The sequence below is a fragment of the Carassius carassius genome, chromosome 12 (assembly GCF_963082965.1).
Source record: "Carassius carassius chromosome 12, fCarCar2.1, whole genome shotgun sequence".
Taxonomy (NCBI): domain Eukaryota; kingdom Metazoa; phylum Chordata; class Actinopteri; order Cypriniformes; family Cyprinidae; genus Carassius; species Carassius carassius.
In genome coordinates this window covers 6993382-7012923 of record NC_081766.1, presented here as the reverse complement: position 1 = coordinate 7012923, position 19542 = coordinate 6993382, and the positions used below count along the sequence as shown (strand labels likewise).

At 38.5% G+C, this 19542-nt stretch overlaps 1 protein-coding gene across 2 annotated transcripts in view; it reads left to right on the top strand.

The window, feature by feature from the left end:
• The window catches only part of LOC132154586 (partitioning defective 3 homolog), a 66387-nt gene that overhangs the window by 22981 nt on the left and 23864 nt on the right, over window positions 1-19542 (top strand). Inside the window, exons 5-22 of one of the 2 annotated variants that reach the window (XM_059563203.1) lie at window positions 303-446; window positions 3434-3513; window positions 4117-4200; window positions 4326-4451; window positions 5359-5744; window positions 7520-7659; window positions 7767-7895; window positions 8431-8466; window positions 10010-10198; window positions 10414-10584; window positions 11061-11211; window positions 13077-13260; window positions 13494-13636; window positions 15098-15142; window positions 16343-16573; window positions 16717-16936; window positions 18330-18437; window positions 19175-19405. In XM_059563203.1, coding sequence (XP_059419186.1) covers window positions 303-446; window positions 3434-3513; window positions 4117-4200; window positions 4326-4451; window positions 5359-5744; window positions 7520-7659; window positions 7767-7895; window positions 8431-8466; window positions 10010-10198; window positions 10414-10584; window positions 11061-11211; window positions 13077-13260; window positions 13494-13636; window positions 15098-15142; window positions 16343-16573; window positions 16717-16936; window positions 18330-18437; window positions 19175-19405 — 2798 coding nt within the window. The remainder of the gene's footprint in view (window positions 1-302; window positions 447-3433; window positions 3514-4116; window positions 4201-4325; window positions 4452-5358; window positions 5745-7519; window positions 7660-7766; window positions 7896-8430; window positions 8467-10009; window positions 10199-10413; window positions 10585-11060; window positions 11212-13076; window positions 13261-13493; window positions 13637-15097; window positions 15143-16342; window positions 16574-16716; window positions 16937-18329; window positions 18438-19174; window positions 19406-19542) is intronic. The other variant, XM_059563204.1, reaches the window with a different exon arrangement.

Below are 19542 nucleotides of genomic sequence, written 5' to 3'. Positions count from 1 at the left end.
ATGTCAATGCTAGTCATAAAACTCTCCAGACAATGAGTTATGGATTTTGCTCGCTCTTTCACGCTCGCTCACACTCTCTTTCATCTTGGGTTATTCCTTTGTAGTGTGAGGCTTTGATTTACAGCTTTTTCTTATCCATCAGTACAGTGTCCTCATAGACCAAAAATCTTTTTTTTAATGGTATATTAAATTGTAATCTGACCATCCATGTACATGTGAATCATTATTATTATTTTACAGTGTACTAAGTAGGCAATAAACAGAAAGTTAATGCTGTAAGAATATAATTTTTCTCTCCTCAGGGCCGAGGTGTCGACACATATCGTAGTCTTCCTCGTGATGCAGGGCAGTGGTCCAATCAGAAAGAGTTTCAACGTGAGAAGGCCCGTTCCTCACTCAGTGCCACTCATCCCATGGTGGACCGCTGGCTGGAGCGACAGGAACAGGTTTGTACTGTAATGATCTAGTCATAGCATTTTTATCATTTATAAGTCAGTATGAATAAATTGCAGCCATATTGTAACATTTGATACTCCCACTAAGCCATTTGGGTTTTATTTCTATTAATTGTGCAACCCCAATGTTAAGGGTCATGTTTCTTAAGAAATCAACAGGTTTAAAACTTTCTGCCAAGTACAGAAAGAGCTTTCATTGAAACCAGGCTGTAAAAATTAATCAATGAATGTCCACACTTTTTTGATTTTAGATGGATAAGTAAAAAATTAATGTCAGTGATGCGATGCCCACTCGGACATAAGATACTTGGCTAGGCCAATCACGGTTGGGTAATCAGTGGAAAGCTGGATAAATCCTATTATTGCTAAACACCAGCGAAAATAGCAGTAAAATGTGTGAAAGTGCATCAAAATCTGCAGTTTCTGGCTGCGTTTGCTGCCTGCTGCTCTCCATATCCTTCAGAAAGATCCCAGCGTTAGGAAAGAACAGCTTAATCATGTCCAATTCTTTGAAAAGTTAATGCACACATTTCAGCACAGATTGCTTCATGAATATGTCATGATGTAATGCAATCTTTGTAAAAAGGCTGTTATTAAAAGACAAAACTATATTGGACTTGACAGCAAAACCACAGTCTTAGCAGATCAAAGCGTTGCTGTTTACTTGAAATGTAAAAGGGATGTTTCTTAAAGGAACAGCACACTGATTCATGAGACAGGACAACACACGCCCCACTTTATTTAAATTGGTAATATTTCCACATGTTAATCAGAGATGATCACAAGTGTGTTTTTATCACAAATGTACAGTTTCATTTGACTGTCTGTTTCTGTTTGTTTTAACAGAAATCTTGCATAAGAACAAAACAAACAAAAAACAAAAAAAAACAGGATATATACACATACTTAAAAAATCTTTATTAAAGAAACATGTCATGACTTGTAATATTGTACCGTTTAAAAGAAATGTGCATTTGTGTTATTGTGTTCTCTTTATCTGAAGTATAGTGCAAGCACTGTTGCATTCAGTATGTAGAGAGAAGAGATGTGTGGTGTATCAGAGAGTGGATCCAGGGAGACAGGGTCTGTGTGGAGGAGGGGAGTGTGTGTCTGTAATTAATCATAAAGGTAAAACAGCGATTATAAATCACTCTCAGCTTTAGACTGCTAATGAGATAAGACTATATATAGATCTCTCTCTCTTTTTCTCTCTATCTCTGTCTCTCTCCAGTAGGTGCTGCTGTAGGTCAGTTGTATCTCAGTAATCAGTTTTTCTCTTCAGTAATGATAGATGAATATACAATTTTTTTCCTGTAATTCTCACACTCTTCTTTCAGAGGTTGTTCTGTTTGTCTTTCATCAATTAATAATGGAAGTGGCTGACAGACTAAAGCTTTCTCTGTTACTTCTGTCCCCATTTCTTGTAATGCATAGCAACACCTCAGCAAATTGAAGTGAGGCTCGCTGATATAAGAGCAGGAGTAACTCTCAAACATAAACTTATAGTTGACAGAATTAGGACGAGGTCTTTAACCTGTGAATATGTATTTGTCCCATCGGGCTTTGCTGATGAAAGCATAAATAAATGTGCAGCTTCAGTGAGGGAGACGGTACTAAAAAAATAAAATAAAATGTTTTGGATCTGTGTTCTTATGCTATTAGTCATTTCAGTTTAGGAGAATCCCAGAGAAATACTTGGCTACTCAGTCACCGTGGAAAACAATCACTGTCTGCAATATGCATTTTGCCGGGAGAAAGGTTTGGATCAGATCCGAGCAGGACAATGGCTTGGCAACAGTCTCTGATCAGTCGAAGCGTGTTGGATGTTGTCAGAAGGCAAGCGGTGTTGGACTCGTACAGTTATGCTGTCAAACACACACTCTTTTGTCATATTAGACAGCTGTTATATAAGATGGGGTGGTTATGTCTGCCGTAAAGGGTATGTTGTGTATCACAGCTATTTTCTTCACTTCCTTCCTTTGTGTTTTTCCTCTGTATTACACTTTTGAAAACCCTTGGTCACAGAGGAAAAGAGTGATTGACCAACTGCCCTAGATAGAGAGAGATGGAGAGACTTAAAACTAAAAACACTGAGAGAAAGAGCTTTTTCTGTTCATTTTTTGTTTCCTTTTCTGTTATGCTTTCCTTATAGTTCCTTTTTCTTTTAGTTCTGTTTTCAGTTCTTTTTTTGTTTTTGTATTTTTCCCTTTTTCTTGTACTCTTATTTTTCTTTTTCTTTTTTCTAGTTCTCTTTATTCAATTATTTCTTCATTCTTTTTGTATTGGATTTTCCTTTTTTAGGTCTGCTTTTTTTCTTAAGCCATTTCTCTTTCTTTTTCTTTCTTTTTTTTCTTATCATTTTCTTTTTATTTATTTATTTTTCTTCCTTTTTGTTCCAACCACTGCTCCGTTGAGCTGAATAATGCATCAGGTGCATGGACCTAGAGTTGTGTGTGTGTATCTTTTTTTAATTGCAGATTAATGCAATGACAGTATTAGAACAGTATTAGAAACAAAATAGTGACATAAGATAAAAACTACTTTCAAAGTCATACAGAGTGTGTATGTGAGAACATATAAGTGGTGTCATGGCAGTGTAGGGCAATAAATAAGGTTTGTACATGGAGAATCCCCACAAGGATAGTAAACCAGATATATGTGTGTGTGTCACTGGCATTGTGGTGCTACTCAAATAATCAAGTGACACAGTAGTGAGCGTGAGCTCTTGTGTACATCTCACCTGATCTGTGGTGTATCAGGTGAAACATCTCCTGTACAAATGGAGAATGAATTCCTTCATACTGTTTAGAAAAAGAACTCCGATCTCCCTGCAGAAGTCCTCACCCAGGTCCTTTCATGTCATGTATGCATTGTTTCTTTTGTTATTTAGTGATGTTAAATCAATGTCAAAAGTATTTCTGGAAGGGTTTGTTGGAGTGCAATGCATTGTGAGTTAAGCGGTTTTCTTCTTGTTGCAGGATGAGGAGGAGAACGGTAGGATAGAGCCAGTGGGACGTGCGGATATATGTTTAGAGCACATGGGAGTGAGATCGCTCTAGTAAGTGTCGCTCTCTCTCTTTCTCTCACACACACACACAAACACACACACACACACACACACACACGCTCTGACTGGCAGCAGCGGTGATATTATCTTTTATTTTATGCGATTCTCTCCTTCATGCTGTCAGTTTGATTTGCAGGTAATGAAACGTTTTGACTTTGAGTTTTATTGTAAAATTACTTTTCTTTTCTTAAACACTGAGATCAGATTGAAATGTTTAGGAATAATCTCCCATAAACTTTCATCTATAATCTTGGTCGAGTCTTTCACAGTTCTGTCTGACACTTTTGAGATGCATCGGGATTGATGCCAAAATTAGAGTGTTATAGTGTGAGTCTTTGACAAACATGACTAAAATGCAAGCTCACATTTTAGGACATATTTTGTAACTTGAGTCTATATATATGCATGAACAGCATTTAACTATGTATGCATAAGGTGTATTTTGTGTGACAGCATCACAACATTCTGACTCTTTGCATGTTCTGAATCCATCCTGCTTTGTTTGATTTCACCGCGATGGAGTTACACAGAACTACATGCTTCTTTACTCTCTCTGATGGTTTCTCCTCTTTTTTTTTTGCCTCTGTCCTCCAGTGATATTGTGAAATTGGTGGAAGTGTCCAATGACGGAGGTCCACTCGGTATCCATGTTGTGCCTTTCAGCGGACGAGACCGCAGGTAACATCCACCAAACTCCATTATCAAATCAATAAATGGACCAAAATTTAAATAAAATATATAGTTTTTAACCTGGGAAACTCAACCACTGAACATAAACTTTGCTCAAGATGTGTGTGCTGCAGGACATTGGGTCTGCTGGTGAAGCGTTTGGAGCATGGAGGGAAGGCTGACGTCCAGGGTTTGTTTCAGGAAAATGACTGCATCATTCGGATCAACAATGGAGATCTGCGGAATGTCCGATTTGACCAGTAAGACTTGACCTCTGACCTCTGATGTGTACAGAGTGCTTGTTGTCCCATTAACTCCTTACTCTTCATCTCATCTATTCAGTCACTCCACTCATTCATTTGTTCTTCCATATGTTCATCCTTCCATTCTGTCCCATCAACATTTGTTCATCCATCCGTTCATCCAGCCACCCATTTATGTTCATCCATCCATCCATCCATCTATCCATTATTTACTTTCATCTATAAATCCTCATCCATCCATCCATTAACGTTCATCCACACATCCATTCAGCCATCCATTCGTTCATCTATCTGTCCACCCATCTCTCCATCCATCTACCCATCCATTCTTTCATCCTTTTATTCATCCGTCAATCCATATTCATCCATCCATCAATGTGCATCTATCAGTCCCATTTATCCATACATCCAGATGTCCATCCATACATTCATTAAGCTGTTAATCCCTTCATCCATTTGTTCTTCCATTCGTTCATCCAGTTGTCATCCATTTGTTTATCTTTTCATCCATCTGTCCATCCATTAATTCATTCATGCGTGCATCCTTCCATTTGTTCATCCTTCCACCTATCATTTATCTCCTTTTCCTGTGGCTCAGTGGTAGAGCATTGCGTTAGCAGCACAAAAGGTCATGGGTTCGATTCCCAGGGAACACACATACTATCCTGAATGCAGTGTAAGTCGTTTTGGATAAAAGCGTCTGCTAAATGCATAAATGTAAATATTCTCTGACATTAAGTGAGCCTCTAATATTTTCTATTTTGCTTTGTGTCTGATAGTGCGATAACCCCCCACCCCCCCCCCCCCATTTTAAAAAATAAATGTAATGTTTTAATGCAGAAAATTTATTGTAATTGTATTAATCCATAAACCTAAATGTTTGTATGTTTTTGTATGTTCTCAGAGCTCAGAACATGTTTCGTCAGGCAATGCATTCTCCCGTCATCTTGTTTCATGTGGTACCGACCACCATGACATCCCAGTATGAGCAGATATCCCATAATGAACACAACCCCAGAGTGAACATCGACCTTTCTGGACGTTTCAGCCCTGACTCCCTCACAAATGACCCGGTCGGCCTGGATCACGCTGCTCACCGATTGGCCCAGCACATGCCACACCCACCAAATAACCATTTGGATACCAGCTCTCCCATCCGTCATCCTGTTGGCTCATCAGGGAAACCTCCATCAGGTCACACCTCCTCTCCCCAAAGAGGATTAAGCCCCGCCCCCACAACTGGCTTTACCAAGAAGGTTGGGCGGAGACTTGGAATCCAGCTTAGAAAAGGTATCAGTAAAAATGTCCCAATGCTTTTTGTAAATTATTAATAAGTGGCTGTCACTTGATGATAAACTTCTCGTTATGCTGGTTGATTACCGCATATATTAATATTTGCTGAGAAAAGCTCATGAAGATGAATTTGAAACATTTTATTATTTTTGTTGACAATAAAATGATTGAATGGGAATTACAATTTTAACACAATTAAATGTAATTCATTGTACTAAAACTATGAATATAATTTTATTGTAGTCTTCCTCTCCTGATAACTAAATTATGTTTGTTTGTTGTTTTTATTAAAATGATTTAATATTTGTTGTGGCTATGTTAAAATGTGTTTATGATTAAGGCTGTGCTAATGAGTCCAGATGCCTATTTCTGAGCATATTTCCCATCCTGCAGAGTCTGCTGTACGCTGATTCAACTGGGAGAATGTTGCTCTGTTATCTGCCATCATCTCCTTTCTCTGTGTGTGTGTGTGTGTGTGTGTGCGTGTGTGTGTTTCCCTGCTGTAAAGGTGTGAGATGTGAAATGATTGACAACCGTTGGCACAAGTCTTGGCACCTGTGTGTGGACAGGTGGCCCAGCGGGTGCACGGGGTGGCAGCTGGGTTACGGAACAGCGGTGCAGGAAGCGTTGCTAGGCAGTGCTGTGTGTCAGTGTGATGTGTTTCCATATGGCTGTCTGATTCTCTCAGTGTTTCATTGGACCCAAGTCACAAACACACACAGGAGAGCTTGCAGTGTTTTTTTTATAAAGTGTGATTGGACTCAACCTGTGGAGACACTTTCTCTTTCTCACTGTCTGTCTCTCTCACACGCTCAGGGGCTCTTATCTCTTATCTCTTATGTCTTCTCACACAGTCTCCAATTTCTGTACCTCAGAAGGTTTAAGCCCAGCCTTTTGGGTTGATAGGTCATGACCTTGTGTTGCCTTTCAGACCCCTGTAGTCCAGGTGACTTCTGTTCCAGTCCTGTAGTCTCCATCAACAAGCTGTAGCCTGATGGTTCTCTAAGCTGCAAGCTTCCGATGTTACTCACATGCAAACAGAGAGAGATCTGACACAGAAAGCAGACTCAAAACTGTGTGGGATAAAAACTAGAGAGCTAAATCAATGCGTTTAAACTGCAGTCCTTTCAAATGTACTTTAATTTCATTATGTATCTGACTGTGAATATTATGTTGTAGAACAGTACAGATTCAAAGAGGCACTTAATATAATATAATATAATAGAGGTGATACTTTAATAACAAAAGCTGCGTTTAATGTTCTCCAAACATAATATTTTGACAATATAATGTAATACGTTTTTAAAAAATTATTTAGCATTTTTGCATCTAAATTGTTCTCGCTCTGTCAACCACTTTACAAATGAAGGAATTTAATTGTTAAATTAATTTCTTTCTTTTTTTTTTAGAAATCAGAAATCAGTTTTTTATTTAGTTTTAAATTGTGACCTCAATGTGTTGTTTGGGTTACACGATGTGAATCATTGATCATTTAACAAGCAATTGACATATGAAAGTAGACACCTAGTTATTTTACATGTAATTATTAATTTAATGTATTAACATTTTTTATTTTATATTATGTTTTTTCCCCATCGTGGCATTACCAGCATCATACCAGCAGGCACGTGTAATGCGGCATTAAATCAGGGAATTGCCAAAAAGAGCTACACAGGGTTTTAATCATACAACAACTTGTTTCTCAGGTTGAAATGGATAGGTGTATATATCCTTAGCTCTGTCTTTTACTGTGTTCTCTCTGTGTCTGTCAGGGCCTGAAGGTCTGGGGTTCAGCATCACATCAAGGGACGTCCCTCTTGGAGGCTCCGCCCCTATTTATGTGAAGAACATTCTGCCAAGAGGAGCTGCCATACAGGATGGGAGACTGAAAGCAGGGGATAGATTGCTAGAGGTAAAAAGGAAATAAATACATTTTTATTATATTTTTTAATGATGAAACCATTATAAATTAATAAAATCTAAATATAGACACAATGAGTGATTTTGTGGTTGGCACAGGTCAATGGGGTGGATCTTAATGGGCATGGTCAGGAGGAGGTGGTTTCTCTGCTGAGGGCGACGCCTATGGGTGGGACTGTGAGTCTTCTGGTAATGAGACAGGAAGAGTCCTTTCTACCCAGAGAGATGGTAAGGAACTGTGTGTGTGTGTGTGTGTGTGTGTGTGTGTGTGTGTGTGTGTGTGTGTGTGTGTGTGTGTGTGTGTGTGTATATATATGTGAGAGAGTGTTGAGGTGTGAAGTCCTCCTGCTAATGTCTTCATAAAACTGTCCCTATATCGCACAGCCTCTCTGACACTTAAAGTCTCATCATCTGGTGTATTTGAGTCAAGGTTCGCACTTCACACTATTTGCATTTCACTGAGAGCTCCATAAAGAGGACTATATTTATTTGTTTATTTCAGCTAGCTTTTTTTAAAACCATTTTCATTGTATTTATTTTTACTGGTGTTTTAAAAACATCATTGTTTTACCTTAGTTTGAGAAGGGTCAATTCAGGTAAATTGGGTCAATTTTCAAATTCATATTAAGGGCAAAAAAATAATTGAACTAATATATTAAACCCAGTTTGAGTGATCATAAGAACCATCTTTGGTTGCACTGTGTGCATGTTTGTTTCCATTCGCAGTATTACCATTAGTCCTCTCCTTCCTCACTCTCTTTAGAACACAGAACCAGCAATGCAGAACACACGAGAATGGGTAAGAACTGCACACACACCCTCAGAGCCGCTCATACTTTCTCTACATCTGTTCATGAGAAGAACTGTTAACCATTGTTGTCATGCAAAATATGCGCATGAGTCTCTGAAGTTCTTTAATGATCCTGATCCAGTACTTTGAGATGATGTGGTTGAGTAAATGATTTCATTTTCAGTCATTTATGGATTATAAATGATTAATTTATCTGACTCACTCTCTCTGTATCACAATCCGTATCTTTTTCTGTCTTTGTGCTGTATAAGCTTTATGTTGCTGTGATTTTCCCAGTAAATTAGTCATTATTATTTCATAATCATCTGTTTGTGATTATTACTGTAAATCTAATCACTGTGATTTGAGTTATGTAGTTGTTTTGACTTGATGCGACTTGCAGGTCTTGTCTTCGAACATTTGGTCTGTATAGAGCAGCAGCTGTTGCGCTTTAGAAACACTGAGAGTGTGAAAGGTCATTGTGAGCCAATCCCGTCTCTCTCTTCTTTTTGTCTGTTTCCCGCTTTGTCTCTCGCCGCTGTTTGTGCATTAAAACCTCTCAAGTCTGATAAGATCTGCTCCAACAGTGGCAGTGCAGAGTGCAGGAGAGAACTAAATGAAAGCCACCCATTTCCTTCTGAACACAAGTGTGTGTTTGTGTGTGTTTCGGAAGTTGTTACATAAAGTGAAGGTGATTAAAGCTCAATAAAGATAGACTTTATAGAGCAGTCACTCAGTAGATGGTTGTTAAAGCTGTCTCATCTCTCTTAGTCTCTCTTTCCCACACAAACACTCACGCACTAACACGAGGGAGCCACTGGAGAGGTCAGAAGAGCTGCAGATGTAATGGGTTTATTATCTGTGTGTCTGAATCGGAGAGCAGAGGTTTGGCGGGCATCATTTCTCATGAAAGCTAACCTCCCCGCCTCATTTACATGTGCGGAAGTTCCTTCAAAAGCAGGTGAAAATGGCAGCTTTGTGTGTCAGGGAAATAGTAATGGACGAGAGAGTGACTTGAATTTTAAACTTCTATGGCAGAGATTCATAGTGTTTAGAGTCTATTACTGACTGCAAGATATGAGAAATGAGCTATTCTGTCATCTTTTAAAGAGAAAACTCACTTAAAAGTGAATTTTGATTTACTTACCCTCTTGTCATTCCGAACCTGTATGACTTTGTTTCTTTTGTTGAACACATAAAGATGATTTTGAAGAATTGCACTGGTGACTCTTTTCAGTTGAGGCTTTCTGAGAATTGCTCCTTTTGTGTTCCATGAAGGATAGAAAGTCATATGGGTTTGGAATGACTTAAGGGTGAGTAAATATCTTTAAATAGACTCTGAATGGCTGATTTGTAGTGTGCACAAACCATGATAGTGTATTAACAAGAAGATATTTATTTTTTTCCATAAATCTCTCTCTCCTAGCTGTCATTGTTCCCCAATTTTCTGTCTCAGTTTGATTAAGAAGATGAAAAATGTAAATGCAAAGATGACCGAGTTTTCTTAATTTCTATGCAGTTGTAATGTCTCTCTATGTCTCTGTCTCTGTAGAAGGTAGAAGATGAGGAGTTGGTCTTAACACCAGACGGGACACGTGAGTTCCTGACATTGGAAGTGCCTCTGAGTGATTCTGGCTCGGCGGGTTTAGGAGTCAGTGTCAAGGGTAATAGGTCAAAGGAGAGCCATGCTGACCTGGGCATCTTCGTCAAGTCTATTATCAATGGAGGAGCAGCATGCAAGGTTAGAAATGTATACACACAAACATTTTGTATTCTTTAAAAGAAAAATCTTACCCCAAAATGTGAATGGTAGTCTTTGTAATGATTCATATTTATAACATTATTATATGAATGATTGACTTGTTAGCGGTCATTGTCTTATAGTTTTGTTATTAGTAGCATAGTGTACATATTGAATGTCTTGAATCTTCTTAATAACCTCATTCTCTGGCGTAGGATGGAAGGCTGCGAGTCAACGATCAGCTAATCGCAGTCAACGGGGAGTCGTTGTTAGGGAAGACAAACCAGGACGCCATGGAAACACTGCGCAAGTCCATGTCAACGGAGGGCAACAAGCGAGGGATGATTCAGCTGATCGTGGCAAGACGAATCAACAAACGCCTTGAGGTAAAGAGAGAAGAATCAAGCTGAGGAGAGTCTGAAAGCTTTGATCATTGTTGATGTGAAAGTCTAAATAGTGCTTCATGTATTAGTTATGTAAGTGAGTAATAGCTCATTAGTATTTTGGGTTGAAAAGAAATGGGCGGTTGCATTAAAAAAACATCTAAATATGTGTATATTTTTTTAACTTGATGTGCTTCAGAATATAGAACTTGCTACATCATGGTCATATTTTGTCATGAATCATTTTAGTACCTCTAGTCTTGCCTTGATTTTAAAAACAGACACAATTTAAAAGCTGCACAAGGATCATAACTGCCCAAGATTTTCCCATTATACTTCGTGTTCAGTGTCTTCATTTGAACGAGACAGAGCCCACTGAAACCAGAGTTGAAATAATAGCCAGTTAAATCTTGGAAGGTAAATTTAGATGTGTGTGATTTGAATGATGATGTTCCTCTTGTTGTTCTGGTTTCTTTCAGGGGGAGAGCCGATGCAGTCCCCGAGGGTTAGAGCGGACCCTGAGCCCGTCTCCTGATGACCACGAGCGACGGATCTCACACTCGCTGTACGGAATCGAGGGGCTTGATGACAACCTGAGGCCACATGCCAACACAAGTCATCATAAAATGAGTGAGTCAGCAACATACTTAAAGGTCTACATTTGTAATCTCTGTGATAGCCTTAGCTGGTTTGCTGGTTTTAGCCAGTTAAAGCTGGTCTTCCAGCTTGACCGGATGAAACAAGCCCCAAATCCTCTTTTCTTTTTGATAGATCATATGCATAGCTAAATTTAGAGAAGTATATATAAATATTAAATGTTGTGCTTAATAAATCAAAGTATTTTTGCATATTTTATATTTCTATTTCAATATATATTTGTTATATAAGAATATATTAAAATAAATTAATGTTTTTATGTAATGTTTATAGATAAATGTATCATTTCTTTAAAATGACATATGTAGGCATGTATATGTCCTTCAGATCAGCTAAAACACATTGGGTTTCGGAGTGTTTTTTTTTTTTAAGCAGGTAATTATTTGCATTATTTTGCAAGTTAACCATCACCAGGTGCTCTCTACAATCACTTTTGAATGCAGCATCAGGTTTCAGAAGTAGAATTGGCATCTCTGGGCTGCGGTGTGTAAGAAACATGTGGTCTAACACAAAACATATGAGCGTTACCCTGGACAAACAGATGCAGAGCCGTGGAGGTTCACTGAGAGCTCTCTGTGTGAGAGAGAGAGCCCAGCCGGAGCTGTTATCCTCCCTGTCAACAACCGAATCCACTCATGGGGTATGACAGTAGCAGGGTGTCATACACAGACGTGCATATGCTTTTCCATTTACTCAATATATGTAGAGTCATCCTCATACCATGCCATCCATTTACACTAACACAGACAGGCTTTCAGTTGCTCGCTCTCACTCTTGTAGAGAGATACAAACTTGCTCTGATCAGAATGTGACTGTGTCCATAAATTTAAAGACCTGTTTTCAAACTCGCCTCAGCAAATGTGTTACTAGTGGGGTAATGTTGTTTGTTGTGTGCTGATTGGATTTGGATTTGCTTGAGTGAGGTTCTCTATGAACATACAGCAGGCTAATGTCTCATCTTCAGATGCTTTGAGGAATTGAATTGTTTATTAAGAAATTAGCTTTTTAGGTATTTGCGTGGTAGAGAGACCTAGAATGCATTAGTCTGTCTGGAAGTAGAAATAAAATTAATTTTCTCCATAGGTAAGCTATGAGTTTGTTAATCAATGGTATATTCTTTTGTTAAAGCTATCAGCCCACATTAAACACATCACATTTAAACAATCACATTTAACAATGGAATTCCTAATGGGAAAACTACATTACCCATGATTCTGTAAAGAAATCTCCACCTATCAGTTACACTCAAATTGTGCCAAAAGAACTTTATAGTGCCCATATTGTTTTTTTAATTTTTTCATAATTTTCCATACAAAAATATAGCTCTTTCCCTTATTAAATCCGTAAAGTACACACTCTTGTATCTTTGTCTTTTTCCCTTCAAATCCAAATTTGTAATGTTATGGATTGTATCATGGCTTATTAATGAAACCTTCTTAAAATCTCTATTGGGAAAATGAATAAGATTACAGTGTTTAATGGAAAAAGATACTCACGAACCATTAATGAGCTAAAGAGCGTGAAGAGAATCATTTGGTACCAGTATTTCTTTGAAAAGCACTTTGTTCCCAACCATAGTGCATTTTGTGATCATTTACATCCCACGCGATTTCACTTATTGAAGTATGTACTGGAAAAAACAAAAGTGTTTCTCATGGGCTTTATTTTAGTCTAGGGTGGGAATTTTTTGAACTGAGAAAAACACAAACAAGCTAACTGCACTATTTATCTATAAACCACATAATGTCTCTCAGTATTTACTTTAAAAAGGGCCAAATTTGTTTGCACAAGATGATATAGAAAAAGCAACACCCCTTCCTGCTCTTATCTCATTGTAGATCATTATCAGCTCTCTCCGACGGTCAACATGCCTCAGGATGACACAGTCATTATTGAAGACGACGGGCCACATGTTCTCCCCGCCCAGCTGTCTGACCAATCGTCATCCAGTTCTCACGAAGACATGGGTTTTGCTGTGGAGACTCCGCCGCCGCCACCCTGGGACCAAGAACTTCCCGACAGGTAAATAAAAGTGGACAGTTTAGAAAGTTTTGTAATTCATTTGTTGTAGTATCTATTGTCTTTGTTTCTATTTCAAACTTCAACTCTCAGACTCTTCTGACGATCTTCCTGCTGTTATTGAGTCCATGGCCTTTTATTTGTTTGTCAAAGGAGCTTCAGTTATTAGAACAGGGCCAGGGGCTGGACACTGTGCTGTGATTTAATCTCTCTCTCTTTCTCTGTCCTTCCCTCAGCTCTTCCATTGCTAATGATGAGGGGGCGTTTCAGAGGGAAGGCTTTGGCAGGCAAAGCATGTCTGAAAAACGCACCAAGCAGTATGGAGACGCAAGCCAACTCGATATCATCAAGACCCGCAAGTCCAAGAGCATGGACCTAGGTACTCTAAAGATTAATCCTAAATGCAGTGATTGGTCCTAGATACTCTAAAGATCAACGGAAACACAGTGCTTGGTCTTGGATACTGTGAACATCCATTCAATTTACAGTACTTAGACATAGATAGTCTAAAGATACACTTGCTTGGTCCTTTACACTCTAAAGATCAATTTGAAACACAGTACTTAAACCTGTATACTCTAAAGATCAACTTGAAGCACAGTGCTTGGTCTTAAATATTGTAAACATCGACCCAAAACACTTAGTTAGACCTAGTTACTCTAAAGGTCAGTCTTAAAAATTAAGAGCAGAGTAAACACAATAGTTGGACCTAGATACTCTTAAGGTCAGTCCCATTCACTGTGGCTGAATCTATAATACTTTAAAGGCCAGCCTTTATTACAGTGCTTGGACTAAGATGCTGTAAACATCAGTTCCAAACACTGTGCTTGGACCAAATCACTCTAAAGATCAGTCCCAAACACATTAATTTGACCTAAATACTCCAAAGGTCAATCTTAAAATCCCTTAAATTGGTTTAATTACTCTAAATATAAAGTCGAAGCATATGACTCGGATACTCTAAAGGTCTATCTCAAACAAAGTAATTGGACCTAAATACTCTAAAGATCAGTCCCAAACACAGTACTTGGGCCTAGATGCTGTAAAGGTCAGTCGCAAAAAATAAATTCCCACCTCGAAATCAAATTCATTGCTCAAGTTACTTTCCTCTCTTTATAAGAGCACTTCTCAGAATGCCTCTCATTCTGGTTATCAGCATTCACCACTCCACCGTCACTAAGTCTGCACTGGTCTCCCTTGTGCATGTGCTTTCTAATCTGAACACTGTTTCCACTCATGCAATTCTGCTGGATGTTCCTCACTTATTGCTTTACCACTGAAATGGTGCCAGAGTGCAGACAAGGGATCCTGCAGAACCTTCCATCTTTCCACTGACTCAAACAACAATGTGTTTGTTTTTGAGTTTTTTTTTTTCTCGTGGGCCTTCACCACTTCTTTGTATATTATTTAATTTGACAGTTTTCTAATTTGACTTCAGTTTAAAATTTAGGTTTCTAGATCACTGCTGATTGTTTTTTGTAGGTAATTTTTCTAGATATAGTTAACACTATCTAGATATCTAGCTTGAATTGTTGTTTTAAAAACTTTGTTTCAATTAAATTTTTAAAATTTTGATTTCTGATGTGAGTGATTCCTGCTTTTGAGTCAGCAAGTTAGAGGGTATGAAGGTTTGGGCTCCTGCATGGTCTCAGTGGAAAAGTGAGAACTCTGAATCAGCAGAATCACTGTGGAAACACACCGTTTTGTTAATGAGCACTGAATGATTGTTTCTGTCGTCTGGTTGTTGATGGTGAATCATGCCTGGTTGCTTGCTGCATGTTGAATGTCCATACTAACCGTCCTGTCAATGTATGTGTATGTCTGTGTGCCCTTCACACAGTGGCTGATGAGATTAACCTCACACACTACACAGAAAACCACCCAGGTAAGCATGACAACTCCTGCACTTCTGTTCCTGCACACACACTCACTTCTATTCCACACTGCAGGATTATTAATAATTGCCTGTTTTCTTCTATGTTGAGATAATTTTTTCCCTACCGTATCACCGTTGTTTATTTTCCTAGGCCTGTTTATCACCACTCTGATAAACAGCACATTTCAGCACCTATAAAAACAGATTACAGCATTCATACTCTGCAGTTTAGCCAATGTAGTGATCCAGAAATCACTTGTATTTTATTGATATTTATGTAAATAAATATAGATGTTTTTGAAGGAAGTCTATTTTGCTCATAAAGGCTTCATTTTTGTTAACCAAAAAATTTATAATATGAAATGTCATTACATTTTAAAATAACTTTTTTTTCTGTTTTAAAATATAATGTATTCCTGTGGCGGCAATTGAAGTTTTCAGCAGCCATAACTCCAGTTTTTAGTGTCACGTGATTCTTCTGTAGTCATTCTAATATGCTTTGAAAGCATTCTAATGGTGCTTGAGAAACTTTTCTTATTATTATCAATGTCTTGATGTCTTTGCTTTCAGGATTCTTCAATGAATAAAAAGTTCAAAGAATAGCATTTTATTTGAAATAGAAACTTTTGTAACATTAGAAATGTCTATACTGTCACTTTTAATCAATTAAATGCATCCTTGATTAATGAAGTATTCATTTATTTAAAAAAAATCTTACTGACCCCATACTTTATTTTCACCTTTACATATATACATATTTTCTTTACATTTATTTTTCTATTTTTGTATATTATTGCCAATGAGGTTGAACAGGTATTTGTAAAGCATTTTGTTCTGAAAATCCATTTTATTGTAATATTGCGTTATTATAAGCACACAACTTTATTATATTTAAAAATAGCATGGGAGGTTAGACGGGTTTCAATAAGGCAGTACTTTACTTTTGATTAAGATAAATAAATGCAATCTTTCCTGGCTTCCACTTACATTCATTTATCTTCATCACATAATACAGAAACGCATCTTCACGCCTTCATGGCTGACTGCATACGATAGCAGCTCATGTGCGTGCACACACACACACACACACACACACATAATGTTCAGATAAATATAGCAGCTTTTATCAGGGTTACGGTTGAGATTTGTGGCTGACAGACTGCACGCATAACTAGTTGATTGTGGTTTAACTAGCGAACTCTTCTTCAGGCTCTTCCTCACATGATGTTGGCCCGTCTCTCGGCCTAAAGAAGTCCAGCTCTCTGGAAAGTTTACAGACTGCCGTCGCTGAGGTGACTCTCAACGGCGACATGCCTTTTCACCGGCCACGCCCACGCATCATACGGGGGCGGGGCTGCAACGAGAGCTTCCGAGCAGCGATTGACAAATCGTACGACAGGCCAGCAGCAAATGAGGATGAAGAGGAGTGCATGGACACATGTATGGCCGCTCCTGGTTTAATCAATTTAAACTCAAATTTGGCAAATGTTGAGATATTGACTCAATTTGATTAATTGGTATTAATTTTGTTGATTATGACTGATAATAACAGCATTCCCCTTGTTTTTCTTTTCTTCCTGTAGTGGAGGAGGACACTGAAGGAAGCTCTCGATCAGGGCGGGATTCCGTTTCCACGGTAGCTGATCTCACTCCGCTTCCCGTCACCGAGCAACAGCTTATCAATGGCAGTCAGCCTCAAAACGACAAGAAGAAAGAAAAAGGGGGGAAGGACAAAAAGAAGCCAGATAAAGAGAAGGGTAAAACAAAGAAAGGAATGCTCAAGGGTCTTGGAGAGATGTTCAGGTAATTAAAAGCAGATCTGAACAGCTTTTTGTGTCAGATTAAAGAGACTAAGAATAATGAAGATAAGAGCGCAGATGAGCCCAGAGCACTTTTTCTTCATGTCCTTAATTACCTCAAAATCCAACAAAGGAATAAAAGGGCCAAGTGAGCTGCCCACCGACGCATCATAGGCATGTTCCCGACTCAAAGACTTGCCAGCAATAGGCAGAACACAAAATAGACGAAAGATGTGAGTGAAGAAAATTGAGTGGTCTTTGCATATGCAAATCTTGCTAATGCATTGCTAAGGTGGTTGGTTGCAGGGCTGGTGCTGTGCTGTTGCAAAGGTGTTCTGGGTGTTTTCTGGTGTGTTGCTAGGGTGTGTTGCACCGAGTTTCTTTATTATTCTGGTTTCTAGATATGGACTGTAGTTTCCTTGACAAGCTTAATGCTTTAAGCCAAAACTTTGAAAAAATTATATTACCGGTATATTGTTTTTTTTTTTTGTGTTCTGTTCCCAATCTTTTGAATTAGTGTAGTGTACAGGTATATAAACAGTAGACAACAGTGCATCTCACTAGTTTTTGGACTTCCTGTACTAATATAAAAAACGAATGGGATTGAAATCGAATCATTAATATTGATAGGCTGTGAGGTTGTGTGCTCTGTGGAGTGACAGAATGTTCCTGAGCTCTAGGCAGAATGGACAATCACATCCAAGACACGGAGGAAAAGTTCGAGTTTCCATGAAGTTTAGAGAAATACGAGAAGACTGGAGGGGAGAGAAAGCAAGAACGCAGCTCATTTGAATGTTTTTAAATCTGTCAGCAATAGATAAGTCATTTTTGAAAACGTCAAATATTTTAGTCCACTTCTGGGGCAGTGGAGTGTTTTAATGGCTGTCATCTGCCTCACTGAACCAAAGATACCTGCTACATATTAATGAGCTCCGCCGAAAATCAGAACTCATAGGCATACAAAGGTATTGAAACTCCATTCAGCTTTCTTGCACAGTAAACTTCAATCCTCGCACGTCAGCGGAATATAAATTAATTTATATGCTTGATAAAACAAAGATTTGCAAATAAAAGAAGACTTTTCACGCTCACCGCTTTGCAGAGTTGCAAAACATTGATTAGTTTGTTAAATGAATTAGAATAGATGGATTAAGATCTTTAATGTTGGTTTAATTAGAGGCGACAGGTTTAAGAGTTTTTTTCAGAAGCATGATGCCCATCCAAATGAAAGGGACACGTGACTTGTGTTTTGAACCAAGTAGCTTTTGAGTGCAATTTCCCCCAAAAAATATTAATTTTTTTATTGTTTTTGAGTTTTTCTACCATTGTTGAAACAGTTCATTGGGAAGAATGTGTTGTCACACACAACATCATCTTGTGACGTGTGTGTGTTGAAGGTTTGGGAAGTACCGTAAGGACGAGCGTATGGATGGTCCAAAGTGGAAGGCAGAGGAAACTCATGCATCAGAGGAAGAGACGCGCAGAATGAGACAAGAACAAGAGAGGTACACACACACATACAGAGTCATAGCTAATCTTAACTGTCATCAGCCTCTAATCAGAGGCATTTCCTGACACTTTACCTGCCAGCCGTACGCACTTCCTTAACCCTTCTTCTTAAGTGATCGTTTCAGTCCTGTTGTTTGTGTCATCATTGTTTTGTTAAAGCATAACGATCCTTTTATATTTTGTGCGTGTTTGCATGCTAATCATTTAACTAAATCCTAATATGTTTAAGTCAATTTAAGTTCATCATGTGAATGTTCACCTGCAGGTGTGTGTTTGTTCATGTTGTTTTATTAATAATGCCATGTAAACCCCTTCCCATTTTCCCTTCTTTCCTGTGAGACCCTGCTGAGAAATCCCCACTCTTTCTTAATCTCTATTTCTCTCTCTCTCTCTCTCTCTCTCTCTCTCTCTCTCTCTCTCTCTCTCGTATACACTCATTTATCATCTTGCTTTTGATGGGGGTTAGAAAGGTGTTTGAGTATGTTTTTTAGGTCCTTTGTGAATAAGCTCCGGAATTAAGTACCAAATTAAACTAAACTGATCTTCAATAAATTATCCTGGAATGAATCATGTTTTCCATGCCAGACATCAAGACTTTTCTTAATTTTAATATTTTGTTCATCCTGATCTGTCCATTATTATTTGTTTTTCTGAGGTTTTTTAACTTGTGTATCTTTTTCTTCATCTTTGTGTGCTTTGTCATTCTTTTTTTTTTATACTTGTGTCTATGTAGGATCCAGGCTAAAACGCGAGAGATTCGTCAGCGCCAGGCCAGAGAGAGAGACTATGCTGAGATCCAGGACTTCAGTCGGTCCACCCTGACCTCACTTCCTCCTGAGGAGCCCTCGTACGCTGGCATCGGCTCGCTGGAACACAGCGGGTACCATCGGATCCACACGCCTCCAGACTCACCATACACACATAAACAGAACGCCCACAACGGACACCCCTCTACATCAGACAGGTATTTAATGTAACCGCAATTGTTTCTAAATACCATAGTCCTTCCACCTTCTGAGCTATTAATGAGTTAACCTTCAATTTTGAAGTCAAAATGGTCTTCTAAACACTCTCCTTGAGTTGTATGAAGTATTGAAAGCA